General features: G+C 45.9%; 1 protein-coding gene across 1 annotated transcript in view; it reads left to right on the top strand.

Annotated features, from left to right (window-relative positions):
- The first annotated feature begins 13,338 nt into the window (after positions 1-13,338).
- shroom1 (shroom family member 1) overlaps positions 13,339-25,013 on the top strand; it is a 28,104-nt gene continuing 16,429 nt past the window's right edge. Inside the window, 4 exon segments of the mRNA XM_078231565.1 lie at positions 13,339-15,912; positions 17,648-17,715; positions 19,510-20,268; positions 21,764-22,213. Of these exon segments, the coding sequence (XP_078087691.1) occupies positions 13,339-15,912; positions 17,648-17,715; positions 19,510-20,268; positions 21,764-22,213 (3,851 nt within the window).

A 25,013-nucleotide genomic window follows, 5' to 3' on the forward strand; every position in this document is an offset into this window, starting at 1 on the left:
TGCTCAGTTACTGTGATTAGAATTTTCTACAGTAGTAATGAATGTAGTTTGCGGATTGGAATGCAGTTATTGGCTGTGCGCTTGACTCATGCACACAAAGTTCTGCAATTCTCTCGCCTCTCGTACCAAAATATCCCCTCACGGTTCTGAAGTGCATTTAACAACTCGCACAACTCTTTCGAATCAGGGTAAATGATACTCCTTGCAAAGGCTCGCTTGCATTTCTACAGTGTGAAGAACATTGAACTTGCACATATGGGAGTTGTTTGAAGGGACTGTGTTCGGAAATATGACCTTTTATTTAAAAAAAATACACATTGATCCGCGCGCGAAGATGAGCCGATTCTGAACAAAACTAACAAGGAGCCACTCGCTGCAGTTAATTTATTTTTAAAGGTCAGTGTTGTCATGGTAATAGCTCACGAGGAATTTTACCATGTTTATACTTCCAAGCAGAGCACAACAACATGACCAGTGATGAGAGACTGTCACCCTGCTGATTCCATCGTGCTGTCGATGCATTATAATTTAAAACTTTAAAATATTTATACTTAAGAAAAAAAGCACAGGTTCAAGATTGCTCCATCACCTCAGTGGTGGTATTCCTCTTGTACCACCTTGCTAAATAAGTAATCCTGATCATGCGGTGATTGTATATTTAGCATTGTTCTGTCAGTTGTGTCAGTTCTTTTGAGTTGATTTGATTTGATTCATTATTGTCACACGTGTTAGTATACAGTGAAAAGTATTGTTTCTTGCGCGCTATACAGACAAAGCATACTGGACATAGAGAAGGAAAGGAGAGTGTGCAGAATGTAGTGTTACAGTCATACCTCGGGTGTAGAGAAAGAGCATTGTTGGAGAGTTTAAATCAGCTAGAATAAAGTTTTAGAAGCATAGAACGAGGGTAGAATTAGAGGGGATGCCCTCTTCTATCCTGATGTGGAGATGCCGGCGTTGGACTGGGGTAAACACAGTAAGAAGTTTAACAACACCAGGTTAAAGTCCAACAGGTTTATTTGGTAGCAAAAGCCACGCAAGCTTTCGGAGCTCCAAACCCCTTCTTCAGGTGAGTGGGAATTCTGTTCACAAACAGGGCATATAAAGACACAGACTCAATTTACATGAATAATGGTTGGAATGCGAATACTTACAGCTAATCAAGTCTTTAAGAAACAAACAACATGAGTGGAGAGAGCATCAAGACAGGCTAAAAAGATGTGTATTGTCTCCAGACAAGACAGCCAGTGAAACTCTGCAGGTCCAGGCAAGCTGTGGGGGTTACAAATAGTGTGACATGAACCCAATATCCCGGTTGAGGCTGTCCTCGTGTGTGCAGAACTTGGCTATCAGTTTCTGCTCAGCGACTCTGCGCCGTTGTGTGTCGTGAAGGCCGCCTTGGAGAACGCTTACCCGAATATCAGAGGCCGAATGCCCGTGACCGCTGAAGTGCTCCCCAACAGGAAGAGAACAGTCTTGCCTGGTGATTGTCGAGCGGTGTTCATTCATCCATTGTCGCAGCGTCTGCATAGTTTCCCCAATGTACCATGCTTCGGGACATCCATTCCTGCAGCGTATCAGGTAGACAACGTTGGCCGAGTTGCAAGAGTATGTACCGTGTACCTGGTGGATGGTGTTCTCACGTGAGATGATGGCATCTGTATCGATGATCCGGCACGTCTTGCAGAGGTTGCTGTGGCAGGGTTGTGTGGTGTCGTGGTCACTGTTCTCCTGAAGGCTGGGTAGTTTGCTGCGGACAATGGTCTGTTTGAGGTTGTGCGGTTGTTTGAAGGCAAGAAGTGGGGGTGTGGGGATGGCCTTGGCGAGATGTTCGTCTTCATCAATGACATGTTGAAGGCTCCGGAGGAGATGCCGTAGCTTCTCCGCTCTGGGGAAGTACTGGACGACGAAGGGTACTCTGTCCACTGTGTCCCGTGTTTGTCTTCTGAGGAGGTCGGTGCGCCACAGGGAAAAACCGCACCGACCTCCTCAGAAGACAAACACGGGACACGGCGGACAGAGTACCCTTCGTCGTCCAGTACTTCCCCGGAGCGGAGAAGCTACGGCATCTCCTCCGGAGCCTTCAACATGTCATTGATGAAGACGAACATCTCGCCAAGGCCATCCCCACACCCCCACTTCTTGCCTTCAAACAACCGCACAACCTCAATCAGACCATTGTCCGCAGCAAACTACCCAGCCTTCAGGAGAACAGTGACCACGACACCACACAACCCTGCCACAGCAACCTCTGCAAGACGTGCCGGATCATCGACACAGATGCCATCATCTCACGTGAGAACACCATCCACCAGGTACACGGTACATACTCTTGCAACTCGGCCAACGTTGTCTCCCTGATACGCTGCAGGAAAGGATGTCCCGAGGCATGGTACATTGGGGAAACTATGCAGACGCTGCGACAACAGATGAATGAACACCGCTCGACAATCACCAGGCAAGACTGTTCTCTTCCTGTTGGGGAGCACTTCAGCGGTCACGGGCATTCAGCCTCTGATATTCGGGTAAGCGTTCTCCAAGGCGGCCTTCGCGAAACACGACAGCGCAGAGTCGCTGAGCAGAAATTGATAGCCAAGTTCTGCAAACACGAGGATGGCCTCAACCGGGATATTGGGTTCATGTCACACTATTTGTAACCCCCACAGCTTGCCTGGACCTGCAGAGTTTCACTGGCTGTCTTGTCTGGAGACAATACACATCTTTTTAGCCTGTCTTGATGCTCTCTCCACTCACGTTGTTTGTTTCTTAAAGACTTGATTAGCTGTAAGTATTCGCATTCCAACCATTATTCATGTAAATTGAGTCTGTGTCTTTATATGCCCTGTTTGTGAACAGAATTCCCACTCACCTGAAGAAGGGGCTTGGAGCTCCGAAAGCTTGTGTGGCTTTTGCTACCAAATAAACCTGTTGGACTTTAACCTGGTGTTGTTAAACTTCTTACTCTTCTATCCTGCCAGGGAAAGAGGGAAGAAATGGGAAAGAATTTCGCTTACTTAGCGCCTTTCAAGTCCTCAGGATGTGACAAAATACTTCCCAGGCAATTAGGTTTTTTTTTTTAATGGTCACTATTGTTATGTAGGCAAAAACACCAATCAGTTGCACACAGCAAAGGTGCTGTGAACAGTATATGAAATAAATGATCCGTCAATCTGTTTTGATGGAACTCGCTGAGAGATAAATGTTGATCAGGGGAGATGATGGCCTAGTGGCATTATTGCTAGACTGTTAACACAGGAACTTAGCTAATGTTCTGGGGATCCTGGGTTCGAATCCCACCACAGCAGATGGTAAAATTTGATTTCAGTAAAAAAAATCTGGAATTAAGAATCTACTGATGACCATGAAACCACTGTTGATTGTTGGAAAAACCCATCCGGTTCACTAATGTCCTTTAGGGAAGGAAATCTGTCATCCTTACCTGGTTTGACCTACATGTGACTCCAGAGCCACAGCAATGTGGTTGACCCTCAACTGCCCTGGGCAACTAGGGATGGGCTATAAATGCTGGCCAGCCAGCGATGCCCATGTCCCACGATTTGATTTATTGTCACATGTATTAGCATACAGTGAAAAGTATTATTTCTTGCTCGCTGTACCGTTCATAGAGAAGGAAACTAGAGAGTGCAGAATGTAGTGTTACAGTCATAGCTAGGGGTAGAGAAACTTAATGCAAGGTAGGTCCATTCAGAAGTCTGACAGCAGCAGGGAAGAAGCTGTTCTTGATTCGGTTGGTACGTGACCTCAGACTTTTGCACCTTTTTCCCAACAGAAGAAGGTGGAAGAGAGAATGTCCGGGGTGCGTGGCGTCCTTAATTATGCTGGCTGCTTTGCTGAGGCAGTGGGAAGTTTAGACAAAGTCAATGGATGGGAGGCTGGCTTGCGTGATGGATTGGGCTAAATTCACGACCTTCTGTAGTTTCTTGCGGTCTTGTGCAGAGCAGGAGCCATACCAAGCTGTGATGCAACCAGAAAGAATGTTTTCTATAGAGCATCTGTAAAAGATGGTGAGCGTCATAGCTGATATGCCAAATTTCCTTAGTCTTCTGAGAAAGTAGATGGGCTTTCTAAACTATAATGTCAACATTGCGGGCGCCAGGACAGGTTGTTGGTGATCTGGACACCTAAAAAGTTGAAGCTCTCGAAACTATGAATGATTTTTTTTTAAAATGAGGACACTCAGAGAACTTGTGGCTGGTTTTTTTGGACAGTACCATGGAATCTTTTGTATCTAGTTGAGCAAATAGGCATGGCCTCACTTTAACATCACATTTGAAACCATCCAACTTCCACCCTGAAGTTCTCCCCTCAGCACTGCGCTGAAGTGTCGGCATACACTATGTGCTCAAGTCCTGGAGTGGTGCTTGCCACTTGTACCAATGTTCCCGCTAAGCTGTGTGTGTGCGCAGTCATGCAGGAATCTGGAAGGTGCCACACAGACTGCTCACAGGCTGTTCCCTGTAAGATAACATGTGTGTCATCACACAAACAAATGTAAAGGCGCCGAACTTTCAGATAAGTCGGCCACACACAAAGAAAATGCAACGGGAACATTACTTTGAATCTTTATTTTCTGACACACGGGGCGGGAATTTGTGGCCTCACTCGTCCTGAAAGCGTAAAATCCCACCTGAGGTCAATGGACCCTCCCTTGATCCTCCCCTCAACCGCTCCGATTCCTGTGGTGGACGGAAAGGTAAAATTCCGGCCATGGGCTACCACTGAGCTAAACTGACACAAGGAAGCATTTTAACGTGTGTTAAATGTATGGTTGTGTCTACTGCAAAAGGGTATTTCTAGCTTTTATTCTTTTGAAATAATAATGAGGGGCTAGGTTAGATGGTAGATAGTTGGAATCTGGTTTCTTGTGATGTGTGTTTAGTGTAGATCAGTGTATCTGTGCACACTAATGCAATGGCAATCACATCTCTCTCATGAATGGTTAATTAGTTCCTGTGTTCAAGTACTCATAAACTTATGTCACAGTCATTGGGAGAATTTCACAGCACAAACTGCTTAAAGTTGGCACTAATTGAGATTAAACTATTTAAACTACAGCTAGATCAGTAGCCTCAGAATTTCAATTCAAGTAGACATACATGAGGCTCAAAGTCAATGGCCAAGTTTCATAACAGAATTAAAATTATTCTTATTTATACACTACTAATACGAAAACCTGACTGCAACTGAAGGAACCACTATATAAAATCTTGACCATACAAATGATGTGAGACTCCACTTTGGTTACGTTTTTGGGCATTTTCATTCCAGAGCTAAGATACCCAGATAATACAAGTTTGCTCCTTGCCCATCCATGCTGAGTAGGCGTACAATCATACCTAAAATTTTAGGAATAGTAGGACCCAAAATCACGAGAAAGAATTTTTGGACATGATTTTAAATTGGCCAGCCAATTCACCGGGGAGGCCCTCACTGCCCAAATACAGGCAAGGGGCAACACTTTAGCTCAGTGGTTAGCACTGCTGCCTCACAGCACCAGGGACCCGGGTTCGATTCCTGACTTGGGTGCCTGTCTGTGCGGAGTCTGCACGTTCTCCCCGTGTCTGCATGGGTTTCCTCCGGGTGCTCCAGTTTCCTCCCACAGTCTGAAAGACATGCTAGTTAGGTGCATTGGCCATGCTAAATTCTTCCTCCGTGTACCTGAGCAGGCGCCGGAGTGTGGTGACTAGGGGATTTTCACAGTAACTTCATTGCAGTGTTAATATAAACCTACTTGTGACATTAATAAATAAACTTGAAACTTTAAACAGAAATGGGGATTAAGTGGACAGCAGTGAGGCGTGAATGTTTTAAAGAAGGAGCTGGCTGCCTTTATTTTGGTTCCTGGTTTAGTGGAGGATGGAGGAAGGAGAGGAACAGCGAGCGGCCCACCAGAACGACAGACACCCAAACCGATGTGGTTTTAATGTTCACTTGGAGGCGGTGTCAGAACCCTATCACATTCTTTACCCAGAAATCAACAGGAGAAGGCCCATCAGCCCAAACAGTCTCGGCAGAAAGTGGCAGAGGAACCGAGTAGATAAGTCTTATGAAGAATACCTGGAGTCAATGCTTTATTTCCCTTATTCTTTGGTGGGATGTGGGCATCGCTGGCAAGGTTGGCATTTATCATCCATAGATAATTCCACTTGAAGTGAATGGCCTGTGAAGCCATTTCAGGGGGGGGCATTTAAGAGGCCAGGCCAGGATAAGGAGGGCTAATTTCCTTCCATAAAGGACAGTCGTGAACCAGATGGTTTTTACAACAAAAGTTGTCATGGTCACCATTACTGAGACCAGCTTTATATTCCAGTTTCATTAATCCAGTTCAAATTTCACTGCCACTGTCTTCTTCATGAAGATCACGAAACCAGAGATGAGGACAAGGAGAAGGTTCATGGAACCTCGAGACTAATGCCTACCGAGCCCCAAAGTGTAGGGCAAGGTCAGACGGCGAGCGGTACTATGTCCGGGCTGTGCGAGTAGGGTGTCGAATGTAGCTTTGAATGTTGTTGGAGTTGTTGTGTTGCTATTTTGTACTGTTGTGGTTTTACTAATAAAGCGTCATGGGAGCGGCACGGTGGCACAGTAATTAGCACTGCTACCTCACAACGCCAAGGACCTGGGTTCGATTCCCGGTTTGGATCACTGTTGTGTGGAGTTTGCACATTCTCCCCGTGTCTGCATGGGTTTCCTCCGGGTGCTCCAGTTTCCTCCCACAATCCAAAGATGTGTGGGTTAGGTTGATTGGCCATGCTAAATTGCCCCTTAGTGTCCCAGGATGTGTAGGTTAGAGGGATTAGCGGGGTAAATATGTGGGATTACGGGGGCAAGGCCTGGGTGGGGTTGTTGTCGGTGCAGACTCGATGGGCCGAATGGCCTCCTTCTGCACTGTAGGGTTTCTATGACTCTATGATCATGATCAGATGATGATTTTATGGGTAAATGTCTCCGGATATGCGAGCGGGAACTAACCTGATCTGGCTCTATTCTCGGTGGTGTGACATTCCGCTTGGCTGCAAACCATGGTCGAGGCTGTATTGATTATCGAGATCAGCCCCCTGCTTCTGCCGACAGTCCACCCGGCTGTGGTCCATCTGGTGGGAGACATTCAGATTCCATTCTGAAATGCGTGGCATACGTCAACGAGCGACGTAAAGACTCGGACAAGGCATTCGAGGGAGTGTCTCAAAAATTGCCACACTTTCCTGCACAAGAGTGGGGGATGTGTCAGAAAGTGTGGTGAATTATGCCTGCAAGATGTGCCTGTCGTAGTTGACTGTACAAACTGCGAGATCTGGGTATGGGTTTTGCAGCACTGCTAGTTGTGTGTTTACGGTGAGGCTGTAAGTGTTAGGAGTGTGATGCTTCGATAGAAAATGTCAGTTGGTAAGTGAATAGGGGGACTCCAGTTTTCACGCGATTCCGGCACTTAGAATTTTTTTGGGAGAATCCCAGTCATTGTGTTTCAATCCCCATAGGAATCATTCTTCTGTTGACTGTGTTTATGAATGTATTATTGTCCTATTCTAAAATTATTATCTGTCGTAAGGTGTCTTCCAACTGCCTACCTATCCCCTAACCTTTCTTATCATCCTGTTTCTGTGAATCTGTTTCCTCATGAACACTAATAAATCTGTATAACTCTCTGTCCCTTTATTCCCAACTGGTTGGTTGGTTGACTACTGCTCTGCTTAAAAGCTTCTGCCAACTGAACATCCTAAAGGAAGCTTGTGGAGATTCAAAGTAACAATAGTGTCAACTTTTCATTGACACCTACATTGTTCTGTTAATCAGAGGCACAGAGTTCTTGTACCATTTAATGGCCTGTCACCAATAGTCAACCTGTATACTGATCTCACCATACAAAAACAGGAATTGGAAACCATAGATGCTTACTGCACAGGAAGTGGCCAACTGACCTATTTTTGTCCAATTTTTACCCACTCAAAACCTCAATTACACTGAGTTAAAATTGAGCCCAGTATTGCGGGGGCGATTCTCCCAACCCGCTGTGTTGCTTTTGTAGCATAGCAGGCAGGGAGACTCCAGAGGAGGCCTTTTTGCGAGTTCCCTGCTGGGCGCCATGACCTCTGTGCATTTGCAGCAGCCGGGTTTCTGCCACTGTTAGCTCCACACTGGAAATCGGCGTGTAGCTGAATACATTATTCAAATAGGGATTTAATGTATTTGAATATCATTAAAGTAAAAGTAAAGTTTATTTTTTAGTCACAAGTAAGCATTAATACTGCAGTGAGGTTGGTGTGAAATTCCCCTAGTCGCCACACTCCGGCGCCTGTTTGGGGTCAATGCACCTAACCAGCACGTCTTTCAGACTGTGGGAGGAAACCCATGCAGACACGGGGAGAACGTGCAAACTCCACACAGACAGTGACCCAAGCCGGGAATCGAACCTGGGTCCCTGGCGCTGTGAGACAGCAATGCTAACCACTGTGCCACTGTGCATTAGCGGCCCGGGACTGAAGTCTCCGGGCCCGCTAGCATCTCCCCCCCCACCGCCAGGAGTGGTTCACTCCAGAGGGCTTTAGCATCGCTCACCACATGCGGAGAGCTGGCAGCCTGAAGCCGCTGGGGTGAAGGAGAGGACAATCGAGGTGCCCTAGAGGGTCGGGTGCCGGGGGGGGGGGGGGTGGGGGGAGTGTCCCCTGGGCATTGCCACCTTGGCAGTACCAGCCTGTTCCCCGGCACTGCCTAACATAGGGCAGTGCCATGGGGGAGGGGCCTAATGGGGGGTGGGATCTGTTGGGGGGCCGGGGTCCCTGGGGGGGCAATCAGTGCGGGTGGGGGGTCCCGCTGCCACTCTGCATTTTGGGCTGAGTGACAGAGAGAGTGAGGCCAGTGATTGGGGCTAGCGATCAGAGTGGTGGGGGGGGGGGGGGGCGGGTGGGGAAGCCTGATGGGGGGGGTCAGGGCTGCGGGGTGGTGGGGGGGGGCAGTCAGGGCTGGCTCAGGCATGTTCAGGGGTCAGCAATCTGGCTGTGGGGGTTACGCGGCCGACGATGCAGGGGTCACGGGGCTGGCCAGCGATTGAGAGGTCGGCAGACAGGGGCCACTGTGCATGCGTCGATCTCGCCGCTGACAGATTGGTACATGCACAGTGGCTCCACGCTCTGCTTTGTAGACAGATTCACACTAATGCACTCAGCAGTGTACAGAGAGTGGGAAATTCAGTTTGAAACTCCCATTGGAAAAAACAGCGTGATTTACTCCAATTTTTTTGGGAGAATCGCCCCCTGTGTCTGTGCGGGTTGTTGAAGCAATAAATAATTAATCCCAATGCCCTGTGCTTTCCCTATGATCCTGCATCTTCCTCCATTTCAAATACTTTTCCATAATTTCTTTAAAAGATATGAGGTTCTCTGGCTCAGTTGATCCTTGTGGAAAAACATTCCATACTCTGTCAATCTTCTGCAGAAATGAATTTCTCTCCCCCTTTACCCTCTCTCTCTCAGTGATCATGTGAAGTTGATGACCCCTCGTTATTGATTCCCCAAACCAAGGAAAAAGTCTTTCCTTATTCATCCTATCAAATCACGAGATAATATTGAAAGTCTTTGGGAAATTCACCTTAAACTTCACTAGGAAGAATCCTAGGATTCTTTGGGAGGCAAGGGATGAGATTGCAGAGCCTTTGGCTTTGATCTTTGGGTCTTCACTGTCCACAGGGATAGTGCCAGAGGACTGGAGAGTGGTGAATGTTGTTCCTCTGTTTGAGAAAGGGAATAGAAATGACCCTGGTAATTATAGACCGGTTAGTCTCACTTCGGTGGTTGGTAAATTGATGGAAAAGGTCCTTAGGGATGGGATTTACGACCATTTAGAGAGATGCGGATTAATCCGGGATAGTCAGCACGGATTCGTGAAGGGCAAGTCGTGCCTCACAAATTTGATAGAATATTTTGAGGAGGTAACTAAGTGTGTTGATGAAGGTAAGACAGTTGATGTCATATACATGGATTTTAGTAAGGCGTTTGATAAGGTCCCCCATGGTCGGCTTATGATGAAAGTGAGGAAGTGTGGGATAGAGGGAAAGTTGGCCAATTGGATAGGTAACTGGCTGTCTGGTCGAAGACAGAGGGTGGTGGTGGATGGAAAATTTTCGGATTGGAGGCAGGTTGCTAGCGGAGTGCCGCAGGGATCAGTGCTTGGTCCTCTGCTCTTTGTGATTTTTATTAATGACTTAGAGGAGGGGGCTGAAGGGTGGATCAGTACATTTGCTGATGACACCAAGATTGGTGGAGTAATGGATGAGGTGGAGGGCTGTTGTAGGCTGCAAAGAGACATAGGATGCAAAGCTGGGCTGAAAAATGGCAAATGGAGTTTAACCCTGATAAATGTGAGGTGATTCATTTTGGTAGGACTAATTTAAATGTGGATTACGGGGTCAAAGGTAGGGTTCTGAAGACTGTGGAGGAACAGAGAGATCTTGGGGTCCATATCCACAGATCTCTAAAGGTTGCCACTCAAGTGGATAGAGCTGTGAAGAAGGCCTATAGTGTGTTAGCTTTTATTAACAGGGGGTTGGAGTTTAAGAGCCGTGGGGTTATGCTGCAACTGTACAGGACCTTGGTGAGACCACATTTGGAATATTGTGTGCAGTTCTGGTCACCTCACTATAAGAAGGATGTGGAAGCGCTGGAAAGAGTGCAGAGGAGATTTACCAGGATGCTGCCTGGTTTGGAGTGTCGGTCTTATGAGGAAAGGTTGAGGGAGCTAGGGTTGTTCTCTCTGGAGCGGAGGAGGCTGAGGGGAGACTTAATAGAGGTTTATAAAATGATGAAGGGGATAGATAGAGTGAACGTTCAAAGACTATTTCCTCGGGTGGATGGAGCTATTACAAGGGGGCATAACTATAGGGTTCGTGGTGGGAGATACAGGAAGGATATCAGAGGTAGGTTCTTTACGCAGAGAGTGGTTGGGGTGTGGAATGGACTGCCTGCAGTGATAGTGGAGTCAGACACTTTAGGAACATTTAAGCGGTTATTGGATAGGCAATTGGAGCAGACCAGGATGATAGGGAGTGGGATAGCTTGATCTTGGTTTCAGATAAAGCTCAGCACAACATTGTGGGCTGAAGGGCCTGTTCTATGCTGTACTGTTCTATGTTCTATGTTCACTGTTGGATTGTGGAATTGACGGTTATGCTTAAAAAAAAACCACACTAGGATCTACAATATTAACAATATTAGAAAATGAATGAGTCAAGTCTCACCAATGTTCTCACACTAATTGAGTCATACACTGTTACTTCACCCAATAGCTTCTTTCCCCTATTGACTAGTCACTGAGAGGACCAATGAGAGTGAAGGTTTAGTTTTGTGCTTTATGTATAGCATATTGAAATCATGTTCTTCATAAACAAGTTTACAATGTTGTCACACGCAGCACACAGGGTATGTTTTATCCTCCGTTGTAAGTCTATTCCTACAATGCACATAAATCATATACAAATCATATATCCCGTTGCCAGGTGTAACCACTGCTCTGATCACATTTAACAAGAAGATAAAAGTAGGCATTTCGCCAGTGTCACATTGTAAAGCTGGCCTTCCTTAAACAAATCTAAGATCCCAACTAACAATGTAATGTATTTACAGCAACGTGGGAGTCAATCTCCCATGGTAACTGAGATACAAATCGCAATCACCATCCATTGCCAGTGTTTTCCTGATTTAAAATCCCACCCAAGGCTGGCCATCTAGTTTTAGATTGTCCAAATTTTCTTCATTTTGAGGGAAGGGCAGGTACATAAATGTAGTTGTTCCTCCAGCTCCCTGGTTTCCCCATTAACACTTCTGAGATTTTCAGTCAGAATTGACATCAGACTTTGATTAGGTGTCCATAGTTACTTTGAGGCATTAAGTACATCTATGTCATTGTCTTGGCTGTGGATAGTAGCAGGCATACTTTGCTAAACTCGTTTAGGATTTCTGAAGTATTGCACTTTCTTTTTTCGCCTTTTCTTACTCTTTCTGCTCTTTGACATCCGGGGATTTGCGAGTCCCACACTTCTGCTTTGCGAGGTCATATTTGACCTGAACCTTCTTTGGCCCATCCTTGACAGCCCCTCACTGCTCCTATTGTGATTTGCCAAATCACAATGGATTGCAGTGGTTCCAGAAGTCATCTCACCACCACCTTCTTGAGGGCAATTAGGGATGGGCAATAAATGCTGCATATCCCATGGATGAATTTTAAAGAAGTCTCAGTTCACTTATATTTTTCTTTATTTATTCCACATTAGTAGTTGATTTCTGAGTGACACTAAGCCGGCAGCTCACCTGCTTCTTCAGCTAAGGAATTATTAAAGTTTGAAGTTTTAAAGTTTATTTATTAGTGTCACAAGTAGGCTCACATTAACACTGCAATGAAGTTACGGTGAAAATCCCCCAGTCGCCACATTCCGGCGCCTGTTTGGGTACGCTGAGGGAGAATTTAGCATGGCCAATGCACCTAACCAGCACTTCTTTTGGACTTGTGTGAGGAAACCTGAACACCCAGAGGAAACCCAAATTATTGGCCTATATTACAGACTTGAGAGGAAATGAAAGTCTGATCTCCCTGCAGCACGTGTCACACACCCCAATATCACTTCTTCTTCCTCTTTTCCTCCCTCGCTGTTGGGAAATACCTGGACTTTGCTGAGTACCTCCCCTCAGTGGATCAGCTGATTTCTGAAACGTCATACGTTGGGAACCTCAGCTAGGGCCCTGGCACTGTGCGCAGTATGTTAAGTTTCTAAACATACAACATGCCTATAAATACATTACAGTTATTGACACTACGAGTTGGCAGCATTCTTGCCTCTGATTACAAAGTTATGCGTTCAAGTCCACTTAATGACTTGAGTATATTATCTTTTGTCCCTTTAGTGCAATACTAAGTTTTCGTTTGATTGCGAGGTGTGACTTATTTCAAATTACATGTTAAAACGGAGCCTTCTATCTGTTGAGGTTGACATGAAAGATAAATGGTCCTATTCAAAGCACAAGACATTTTCCGGGTCAACATTCCTCCCTCAACCAGTACTACCAACAAAATGCTGACTCGTCTCATTTTCTGTCTGTTGAATGTTGCTGTATGTGAAATTGGCTGTTGCATTTTTCTACACGATTAGAAGCACTTTGGGATGCCCTAAAATTATGATAACTTTAAGCATGTTCTTTCTTTACTCAGTGGGAAGTGTTTTAACTGTAATTAATCTCCTTTCAGAAGCCATCTCACCAAATGAGAATGAATGAATCTTTGCGGCCTCCCTTAGCAAGGATGAAGATCGGATTAAAGAACAACAGCTGAAGTATGAACAGGTTGGACCAAACAGCAGCCACCAACAGTCACTTCTCTCCGGACAGGCTCACTGGCCACGTAGACCAGGTCAACCATCATCGTGGCAAAGGGGACTCTGGTTACAGTTCCTTCTCGGCATCTTTCAATGCTCCAGAATACCTGTCTCTAGCTCATTGCAGTGAGAGTCCCAGGCAGTCAGGGAATGTATTCCAACAGGCTCCTGATTCACTGGCACTGCAACAAACTGACGCAAAACTGACATCAGTCATCTGTGATGCTGGCACTGAAGAGAGACTTGTGTTCCTATCAATGGCGAACTCCAATTATAATGGCCATGATGGGAGATATAATTGGTCAAACCCACCTCCTCCACCGATGCGGCGTGAAAGTTTCCTAGTTGCCAGGCAGCACGATGGTCTTGGCAGTTATTACAGCTATGATGGGCCATGCCCACAAGATGTGACAAAGAGATCACCAATTGAGAGCCAGGCACTAGAGGTGACTATTGAAAATAGTCAGCAATCTCCGGAGACAATGAACCTGCCCCTTGATAGACTTCCTTCTGATCATGGACAAGCCTATTCCCAGGCTCCATGGTGCAGACCTACTTTAAACATGACTGGTTTTGTGGGAAAATGCCATCATTCACTTGAAGGCGCAGACAATTTTACTTCCAAACAGGCTGAGAAGTCACCTCAGAGCAACCCAACTGGTTCACCTCCTTCTTTTATCCATCCCAGCTCTGGCGTCCCACTTGACTGTACAGAATCACAGCAACAAATCTACTGCGTACCATTGGCACATGGAATTAAGCCACTTCCCATTAGCCAGCAGCACCTTGAGCTACCAGCTGTACAAAATCCTAATAGAGCCAGTGAAAGCAATCAGAAAGTGGCATCATATTTCTACATGGCTAGCACATATACCCATGCATCTGCTCGGGAGCCCAGGCAAACAGAAGGCTTTTCAGGCCCTATCGTGGGTACGGGACCAGAGAAGATGACAGAACCCCAAAAACCTGAGGTAGATTCTAAGTTTCATGTGGCGCGAGGTTGCAAAGAGAGACAGGAGTCTTTGAATGAGATAAATGACAGACACATAGCACTTCAGTCACCTGGTCTGGACTTGCAACCTACATGTGGGGAATTTGGGCTCAGGGGACATAACACTAGCAGCAGCCAGATCTTCTACTGCGGACCCAGGGAAAACCCTCACATCCCTAAGCCACACCCTACGGTGCCTGAGTCAGCAATGCAGAGCAAGTATACAAGCCAAAGGCAAATGAGACATAACGTTGACAGTGCAGGACTTCGAATGATTCCACAGTCAGATGTTAGAAGTAGCTTCAATGTTCTAGAGAACCACTCAGCGAGACCAGTAGGAGAGTTATGTACTGATGGAGTGATCACTGCTGAAAATACGCCAATGTTGCACCGACTTACTTTTGAAAGCAGGAATATGGCTAAAAATGCAGCGCTGAATGCAAAACTGAAAAGGCAACTCGCTGAGGGGCCAAAGGAGGAATACAAACAGAGGGAAGGAAACCAAGACCCACGCAGGGGGATCCAGAAGAAAATAGCACAGCTTCGAAAGTGCAAGAATTCTTCCCAAGTCTTAGATGAATCTACTGAACCCAACCAACTGAATGAAGGATCTTCAGACGCCTTAGGCTCACTAACTGATTCTTCTAAAATTACTTATAGAAACCAAGTAAAGCATGCACAGACTAAGGTGCTGAGGGAGACCTCTTTCAAACGCAGAGATCTCCAGCTCAGTTGGCCAAACCGAGCTAAGCAGAAGCCCACCGAGAGGCCGAGCATTGCACATTTGCGTTCAGGTTCTTTGACAGACCCGAGGGATGTCCATGATGATTCAACAACCACCACCCAGTTATCACAATTATTCCAGGAGGATCTGGGAGCGAGAGCTCTGTCATCCCAGCACCAGACTGCCCGTACGGGGGGAAGGAAAAGACTAACGTTGCAAGAGAAGAAAATGTATCATTCGGAACCCGAAAAAATAAATCAGTTGGGTGTGCCGAGCATTTCAAGAAAAGGCACTCCTCCGTGGGAGCAGGAAAAGACCGTCAACTTCCCAAACATGCAGGGAGAAAGGAGTTTCGTCGCCTCAAGGCGGCAACTGTTTGAAACGACTTCCTCGGCATTTAGTGCGTCAACTGTAGGGTTAAGGCAGATCCAGCACAAGGCTCTAGCTGAGTACATGGATCGCAAGAGAAGTCAGAGACCTAGTAGCACAGAACCCATTGGTGACCAAAGGCAAATGGTAAAGTTGCAGCATCGGAGGTTCTCGGAGTGGAGTCACAATCCCTGTTCCAGCTTCAGCCCTGCAAAAGGGCAGAACATGTCTCGACACAAGTCTGCAGAGATACTGTGGGAACCATGGGATACCATGTCAGCAACCCCTGCTGTCTGCAGTGACGCATCTCCCGTCTGCGACAGCCAACGCTTCCAAAAGCAACAATTTGGCGTCACTACTTCCGGAATGTGCGTCTCAGCGGAGAATTTGCTGGACCAACTAAAACCTGTCCAGCGCCCGAGATCAAAGTCATCTCCATTGTCTCCACAGGTCTGTATCCAAATGTGGTTGAGTCATTCTGCTTTTTGCCTGGCAGGGCACTGGTCCCCTGAGTGGCGCAATCGGCAGAGCTCCTGCCTCTAAGCTGGGAAACCCTGGGTTCAAGTCCCACTTCAGGACTTATTGGCCACAGCAGAATCCAGCGGTGCTGGGTCCCCAGTATCGATAAATGGGGAGTGTTAGTGGCAGGAACGGCATCTGGGTAAACCTACCTATCAAATCCAATGAGTGATGGTTGATGTGAAAGGTAACTGACCAGCATTGCTATTGACAGAGGAAGCACGGACTGGGCCCTCTGAGTGCTGGGTCCAGACCCGATGGTTTTTAACTGGATTATGGTCCTATGTGAGGTGACTGGAGACAAGAAACGGAAAATTGGAACTGTGAAAACAGTGAGGGCTTTTTATAAAAGTTGTAAAATAATTTGAATATAGAATTTGAGATTTTGGAAATGTTCTGGAACTAAAACAATCAAGCGTGGGCGGCACGGTGGCACAGTAGTTAACACTGCTGCCTCACAGCGCCAGGAACCTGGGTTCGATTCCGGGCTTGGGCCACTGTCTGTGTGGAGTTTGCACATTCTCCCCGTGTCTGCGTGGGTTTCCTCTGGCTGCTCCGGTTTCCTCCCACGCTCTAAAGATGTGCGGGTTAGGTGGATTGGCTGTGCTAAATTGCCCCTTAGTGTCAGGGGGACAAGCTAGGGTAAATGCATGGGGTTATGGGATTAGGGCCAGGGTGGGATTGTAGTTGGTGCAGACTCGATGGGCCGAATGGCCTCCTTCTGCCCTGTAGGATTCTATGATTCTAATCTCTTAGTTCAAAAGTTCCGGTTACAAATCACCAGATTAACCCCAGGGGAACTCTGGCTAATGCTATTCCTCTTGCAAAATTTGTTTTGCATTTTCACATTTAACCACAATGAAATCCGAGTTTGAAAATAATTAATAGTATATGAGTTAGTTGGATGGTTTGTCAAGAATTGGAAGTGTTGTTACAATCCTTTGCAGACAAACATGGTGACACTTTTACCATGTTCTACAACATGATGTAGAATTACATAGAATACAGAGCACAGAAACAGCCCAACAAATACCGTGCTGGTATTTGTCCTTACAACCTCTTCCTTTTTTCTCTCACGTACTCGCTTAATTTCCTTTTGAAAGCATCTGAGCTACTTGCTACTCGTGGTCGCAAGTTCCACATTCTAACGCCACTCTCTGAGTTATGAAAGTTCTCCTTATTTCCCTATTAGATTTATTGGTAACTAAGTTATGTTGATGGCCTGAGTTTCCACAAGTGGAAACATTTCCTCCATACTTATCAGGCCCAACCTGTTCAAAATTCAAAAGGTAGGTTCTTGATTGGTCAGGGGATCATAGGTTATGGGGAAAAGGCAGGAGAATGGAGTTGAGAAACATATCAGCCATGATGGATTGTTGGAGCAGACACGATGGGCCGAATGGCCTAATTCTGCTCCTATACCTGAGGGTCTAAGATCTCAGCCTCTTTAATTTTTGTAATTTAATAGCTCCGTTCTGGTACTCTCCTAGTAAACCCTTTTTGCATTTCATTGTATGAATACCAGGAATTTCCATTGTACTGGCTGACTAATGTTGCCTAACTAGGATCCCATGCAAGTTTAACATGGGTCTTTTAAAATGTATTGAGTTTAAATCAAACAAAGAGACTGACAGATGTTTTTATTAAGCTTTGTTTTCTGGTGCAGAAGGATCCTGTTCCTGGTCTATGCTCTGAAACATTGAGGCAAATCAGTAGCAGCAACAACTCTTCCAGGTGGGTGACAAGATATCTAACTTTTGAAAAGGGCATGTCCTGTGCTTGAAGCTGCAACATTGCACAGGCAGAATTGAGGTGAAGGAGCTCTTCTCCCCTGTCCTGATGATACATTCCTGACCCTGCTATCCAGCGTGGGGATCATTCCACATGAAACACAGATCTGTGGCCTCAGTCAGAGAGTTGTGTCCATCTTGGGATGGAGCCATGGATAGGTATGTCTCCTGCTCACAGACCCTGCCATGACAGCAAGGGGAAGACAGTTACAAGACATCTTCTGATGCAGATGCTATTTTAATCTTTTTAAATTGAACAGGGTTCTCCTGGCACCTCTATATAGCAGCACTCTGAAATTACTTCCAGAGGCCCTTCCTACAGTCCTGTCCCATTCCTTCCTTTGGTGACTTCTAGGAATGTGTTTCCCTTATCCATCATTGCAATACAAATGTAGAGCCGTGTTTGCCACATTTACCTGTCTCATGGGCAGCCACAACTTCTACTGCTGCAACCAAACCACAGAAGGCAGAAGGTGGGCAGTCAGACCATGAAGCTCATCCCCAAGTTGCTTTCTGCCTGTTCGAGATCCAATGATAAAATCTCTGGGGCACAGGGGGAAATCCTATCCCAGTGTTGGAGAGACACAGGAGTTGAATGGTAAATGCTTAGATAGGGTAGCAACCCTGTGGGCAGTGCTAAGGTGCCCCTTGGGCAGTTCCAGGGGGCCGGAGATTTCAGTCCTGGGCCCGCTAATCGGATGGTAATGAAGATTTTAATATATAAATCAGCTCTGTGCCGATTTCGGGGATGGAACTGATGACGCTGGAAATCTGGCAACTGGAGACACGTGGAAGCCGTTACACCCAGTGGTGAGCCCGCTAAATGGTATGTCTCCCAGCCCAGCGGGCTGAGAGAATTGCGCCCATAACCTTTCTGGTTGGGAAATCCACGTCATCTTCCTTCTCTGCAACAAAGGATTAGAAAAGAAAAAAAAATGTATGGCTATGGGGAAAAGACTGGGGTGTGGGATTGGCTGAATTGCTCTTGCAGAGAGCTGGCATAGAAACGACAGGCCGAATGGCCCCTTTCCGTGCTGTAACTGTTGTACAATTCCAGTCAGTCAATAATTACAGCATCTAGAGAAGTTCACTCATTCACCAGCAGAGGGTGCAGTCAACTCTGCCTGACACAGCCCTGTTAGAAAAAGAATACATGGGGTCATTTTGGATCATCATATTTCATATGTTACTGGACTCTATTTACCTGTGATTATTTTAATCTGTCACGATTCTGCTCTCAGCAGATTCTATTTCCAAAAGGAGCTGGAAAAATAATCATAGAGTCCTACAGTGCAAGAGGAGGCCACTCGGCCCATCGAGTTTGCACCAACCACAATTCCACCCAGGCCCTATCCCCCATAACCCCATGCATTTACCCTAGCTAGTCCTCCTGACACTAAGGGGCAATTTAGCATGGCAAATCCACACATCTTTGGACTGTGGGAGGAAATCAGAGCACCCGAAGGAAACCCACGCAGACATGGGGAGAACGTGCAGACTCCACATAGAAAGTGACCCAAGCCGGGAATCGAACCCGGGTCCCTGGCGCTGTGAGCAGTGCTAACCACTGTGCCACGGTGTCGCCCATTTTAGCTGGAGTTTTATTCTATATGTGGGAGTCAGGACGAGAAAACATTCTAAAATCAGCTTTGCTTGAAACTTGTTAATTTTGTGACGTTTGTGCTCCAGTTCTGCACTCACAATCCAAATCTTGTCAATTTGTAATGTTCCCTCTCAGGCCCGTCACGGCGAAAATCAATTCTGGAAGGGAAGCAATTTCCTATTCAAAATGTAATGAAGGTGAGCGCGAAAGGATGGCACCCAGCATTCCGCTAAGAACAAGAGGAAAGTCCCTGGATGAATTGGCATCGTCAGGAGCCAGTACTCCCCAGCTCCTGAGCCAAAGCTCTGACCAGCTCCACTGCTTGGCGACTGACTTTGAGCCAGAATTCAAAACAGGAAATTTGGGATCTCTTGGAAGAAAGAGCGGAGCTCAAGCTAAATGGAATAATGTAGCGCAGACATTGAAAAAGGCGCCCGTTCCCCCACCGAGACTGTCCTTTTCTAAACAAAACTGGACTAAATTGAAGAGGGAAGACATGAAGTTAGGAACCAACCAGGTTGCAGCCGCCACTGTATTGGAGAGAGGTCCCAACGTGGCCAAGGTTCACGCAGCTTCTCTTGGTGCCGAACCTGCCTCTCCTGGACCCCCATCTCCACACTCCAGCCTGCCGTCACCAATCAGGAAAGTGGGAGATCAGCCGAACTCTCCTTCTTCTCAGTCATGCTGGGAGGATGAAGTGTTCGTTGAGGATTCCTCTACCATATCAGAGAATGATGCGACAGATCCTTGCTTAGCTTCTGAAAACATTTCTGTTCAACCGAACCTCACACCACAGCAACTCTCAAAACCATTCGCAATTTCACCCATGGAAATATCAACAAGTAAAGAAACCAAAATCATGACACAATTGACCAGGTAAGGCGACAGAGAGGGGTTTTATTTTTGCTCCATTGCAATTTTTAAATACTCTGACATTTATTTTACCCACAGACACCAGTAGTGAAAGGTTAAGAGTCTCGATTAGCTTGGATTCAGGTGTAGCAGAGTCATTGTGCTAAAACTAGAACCAGAGGGCACAACCTCAGGCCAAAGGGACGATCCTTTAAAACAGAGATGAGGAGGAATTTCTTCAGCCAGAGAGTGGTGAATTGGTGGAACTCTTTGCCGCAGAAGGCTGAGGAGGCCGGGTCATTGAATGTCTTTAAGACAGAGATAGATAGGTTCTTGATTAATAAGGGGATCAGGGGTTATGGGGAAAAGGCAGGAGAATGGGGCTGAGAAAAATATCAGCCATGATTAAATGCTGGAACAGACTTGATGGGCCGAGTGGCCTAATTCTATCCTATGTCTTATGTTCTTATGGTCTAATGTATTTCAGAGCTTCAGTCTTTTTTAAAATTCCTTTTATGGGGGGTCATTGGCTAGACCAGCATTCATTGCCCATCCTGAGTTGCCCTTGAGAAGGTGGTGGTGAGCTGCTTCCTTGAACCGTTGCAGTCGCTGAGGTGTAGGTATGCCCAGAGTGCTGCGAATATAAAACTCAGCATTAGGGACAAGATCACCCCATTGAGTGTAGTCAGTGTCTCCTTCGCTGCTCATGTTTCATGCTTCACCTTTGAAAGTGCCAGATGATAAAGACAGCATAAAGGTGAGCTTGGCATCAAAATTGCTACACCTCAAGTTGCCAGTTTGTTGAATGTCAATCTTGGTGCTGCTGAAAATGTTAATTAGTCGTGGAGGGGAGGCGGGGGAGGATGTGGAGGGTTATTGCTCTGTGGAGGCCTGACCTTCAATGTCACTGCCCATAGCCTCAGAAATCCTTAATATGGCTCTGCCGGTAAGTGAACAGGAATTTTCCTTTATATAAACCGGGGGATTAATCTCAACCGTGATCATAGTGGGAGCTACTTCTCATCTGAGCCGCAATCATGAGGAAAGTCTGTGCTGTTTGAGCTGATGCAAGAAAATAAATTTAAAACAAAATATACCTTTTTATACGAGCCCAAAAATATATTAAATGTTCTGATGTTATTTTCTGTGAAACTATCCTGCTTGGAGTCTATTAACTAAAAGTCTATTAGCTCAGGGCTGTATTAATAATCCTCATCACAACCTTTATTGCCTCACCAGGGAAATACAAGAACTATGTTGGAAAATACCTTTCCCAGCACATTTTCACTTTCTTTTCCTTCTCTGATAAAATGGTTACTGACCTTAAATGCAATACAGACAGTTGTGGTGGGTGCGTTTGGTAGTGAGGAGGAACCTCCTTAAACAAACTAAAAATTAACTCCTTCATTGTGAATCTGAGATGCTTGTCAAATGTCATCTTAACTCTAGCTTTTAGACCTGACTCCATGTTTTTCTCTCCTAGTGGAAAGAATTCACTGCCAACCAAGGAATCTGTTCAAACAAATCCTGGAAGAAGTGGCAAGGAACAGCGTTACAGGTACGTGCCATTGGAATTGGGATCTTTGCCAAACTGTGCAAGCACCAGTTTCGAAAGGCCCATGCCAACCTCTGTGGCACAAGTTGCAACATCTGTTGAAGGTGAAAGTGAGAACAGTAGGTTGTTGCCAGTAGAAAACGATCAAGATAATGGGGAAGAACCAACTCAACAACTTTCAACAGATCCAGATACCACCTCTGTCCATCCGAGGGTGAAGACAAAGTCCCCCGAAGATTTGAGAATGGAGGAGCTTATGAAGGAAATTATAGATGAGGATCGTTCACTAGCAGATGTCCTTGATCCCAATCCCAGAAGGAAAACGATAATGGATCTTGTGGAAGAGTTGTTTCGAAAGGATATCTTAGTGCTTGAAGCTTGTCAGAGGAAGCAAATGTATAATCAGACAATGGAGAAAGATACCAAGAATAAGTAAGTAGTTTAAGCATTTCTTTTTTATTCATTGTGGGATATGGGCGTCACAGGCTGGCCAGCATTTATTGCCTATACCTAGTTGCCCTTGGAGGGCAGTTGAGAGTCCAACCGCATTGCTGTGGCTCTGGAGTCACATGTAGGCCAGACCAGGTAAGGATGGCAGATTTCCTTCCCTAAAGGACATTAGTGAAGCAGATGGGTTTTCCTGACAATCGACAATGGTCATCAGTAAATTCTTAATTCCAGATATTTTTTATTGAATTCAAATTCCACCACCTGCCGTGCTGGGATTCGAACCCGGGTCCCCAGAACATTAGCTGAGTTTCTGGATTAATTGTCTCGCGATAATACCATAGGCCATCGCCTCCACTATGATATATATTTTGTGCATACTCTGCCAATAAATTATAGTGTGAAAGGATTACTGGAAACTGAGTGAGCAAAGTGATATCTTTAAGGTCTTAAAATCTGTCAATAATGATTTTGCAACAGCTGCCATCATGCTTAATGTAATCTGAAAAGTCATTTTAGCTATTAATTCTATTCTTTGACCTCCACTAATGTTGTATTGCATAGTGCAAGAATGAACTAGAATGCTTCTCCTTCCAATTTCTTCACTTCCTCCCAGCAGATTATTTGTCAGGTGTCGCCAGTACATCTTCATTGTTTTTTATTCATTCATTCAGGGGATGTGAGCTTTGCTGGCTGGGCCAGCATTAATTGCCCATTCCTAGTTGCTCTTGAATTGAATGCTAGGCCATTTTAGTCGGCATTTAAGAGTCAAACTGGTCACTGACCTCCATGCAAACTTTCTCTGCATGGAGGTCAGTGACCAGTGGAGTGCCCCAGGGATCTGTTCTGGGACCCTTGCTGTTTGTCATTTTCATAAATGACCTGGATGAGGAAGTGGAGGGATGGGTTGGTAAGTTTGCTGACGACACCAAGGTAGGTGGTGTTGTGGATAGTTTGGAGGGATGTCAGAAGTTGCAGCGAGACATAGATAGAATGCAAGACTGGGCGGAGAAGTGGCAGATGGACTTCAACCCGGATAAGTGTGTAGTGATCCATTTTGGCAGATCCAATGGGATGAAGCAGCAGTATAATATGAAGGGTACCATTCTTAGCAGTGTAGAGGATCAGAAGGACCTTGGGGTCCGGGTCCATAGGACTCTTAAATCGGCCTCGCAGGTGGAGGATGCGGTCAAGAAGGCGTACGGCGTACTAGCCTTCATTAATCGAGGGATTGAGTTTAGGAGTCGGGAGATAATGCTGCAGCTTTATAGGACCCTGGTTAGACCCCACTTGGAGTACTGCGCGCAGTTCTGGTCACCTCATTACAGGAAAGATGTTGAAGCCATTGAAAGGGTGCAGAGGAGATTTACAAGGATGTTGCCTGGATTGGGGGGCATGCCTTATGAGGATAGGTTGAGGGAGCTTGGTCTCTTCTCCCTGGAGAGACGAAGGATGAGAGGTGACCTGATAGAGGTTTACAAGATGTTGAGAGGTCTGGATAGGGTAGACTCTCAGAGGCTATTTCCAAGGGCTGAAATGGTTGCTACGAGAGGACACAGGTTTAAGGTGCTGGGGGGTAGGTACAGAGGAGATGTCAGGGGTAAGTTTTTCACTCAGAGGGTGGTGGGTGAGTGGAATCGGCTGACGTCGGTGGTGGTGGAGGCAAACTCGTTGGGGTCTTTTAAGAGACTTCTGGATGAGTACATGGGATTTAATGGGATTGAGGGCTATAGATAGGCCTAGAGGTAGGGATATGATCAGCGCAACTTGTGGGTCGAAGGGCCTGTTTGTGCTGTGGCTTTCTATGTTCTATGTTCAAACACATTGCCATGGATCTGGAGTCACTTATAGGCCAGACCGGGTAAGGATGGCAGATTTCCTTCTCTGAAGGAGATTTGGGAACCAGATGGGTTTTTACAACAATCAATTCATGATCATCATTGAACTTTTTAATTCCAGATTTTCTTTGAATTCAAATTTTACTATCTGCTGTGGTGGGATTTGAACCCGGTTCCCTAGAGTATTATCTTGGGTCTCTGGATTACTTGTCCAGTGACATTGCGCCACCATCTCCCCTCTCAAGATTGGGAGCAGGGTCAGAGGGGAATTATACACGGAGTTTAGTGGCATAGTGGGATATGAATTAATGCATCAGAAAATGGGTTCAGAGCAAGAGTGGTTGGGGAACACTAGTTGGGAAGTCAACTAACATTTAATAGCAACATTTTAGCTCTTTGTGTGATATGGAAACGGGTAAATACTGGACAGAAGTATTCTGCTCTGACACTGACAACATTCTCTTTCTCCAGTGTTATAAACGCTATTGATATGGTTCAAATGTAAAGTGATTATTGATTAGCATCCAGGGTCATCCTCAGCCCAAGCCATACAGAAAACCTCACTCACTCTCACCTTTCCCGAGTACATGACAGTGCCACTGAAATATGTACTGAGAACAATTGCACAAGATGTGCTCGAACTGCTCTCAGTGCCATCTGCTGCAACAGGCTGAGCCAGTGCTGGAGGTGAGCGGAGATGAGGGTCCAGCAGCGACATAATGTGTTACTGGTCATATGGCATCATATTGTGCAAAGATGTAACAAAAGCTATTCACACAATGGTGCACAGCAAGGAGCAATAACTAGCATTCCAATTTATTTAGCATTTAGAGTTTAATATAAAACTGTCAGATATCATTGATTTTTGGATCCATCAGTAATTCCCTGTGTTCCTATCATTTGCTCCATTGTAAATGGAGTGACTGATGTGACATTGACATGTTTAA

Source organism: Mustelus asterias, chromosome 16, assembly GCF_964213995.1.
Source record: "Mustelus asterias chromosome 16, sMusAst1.hap1.1, whole genome shotgun sequence".
Lineage (NCBI taxonomy): Eukaryota > Metazoa > Chordata > Chondrichthyes > Carcharhiniformes > Triakidae > Mustelus > Mustelus asterias.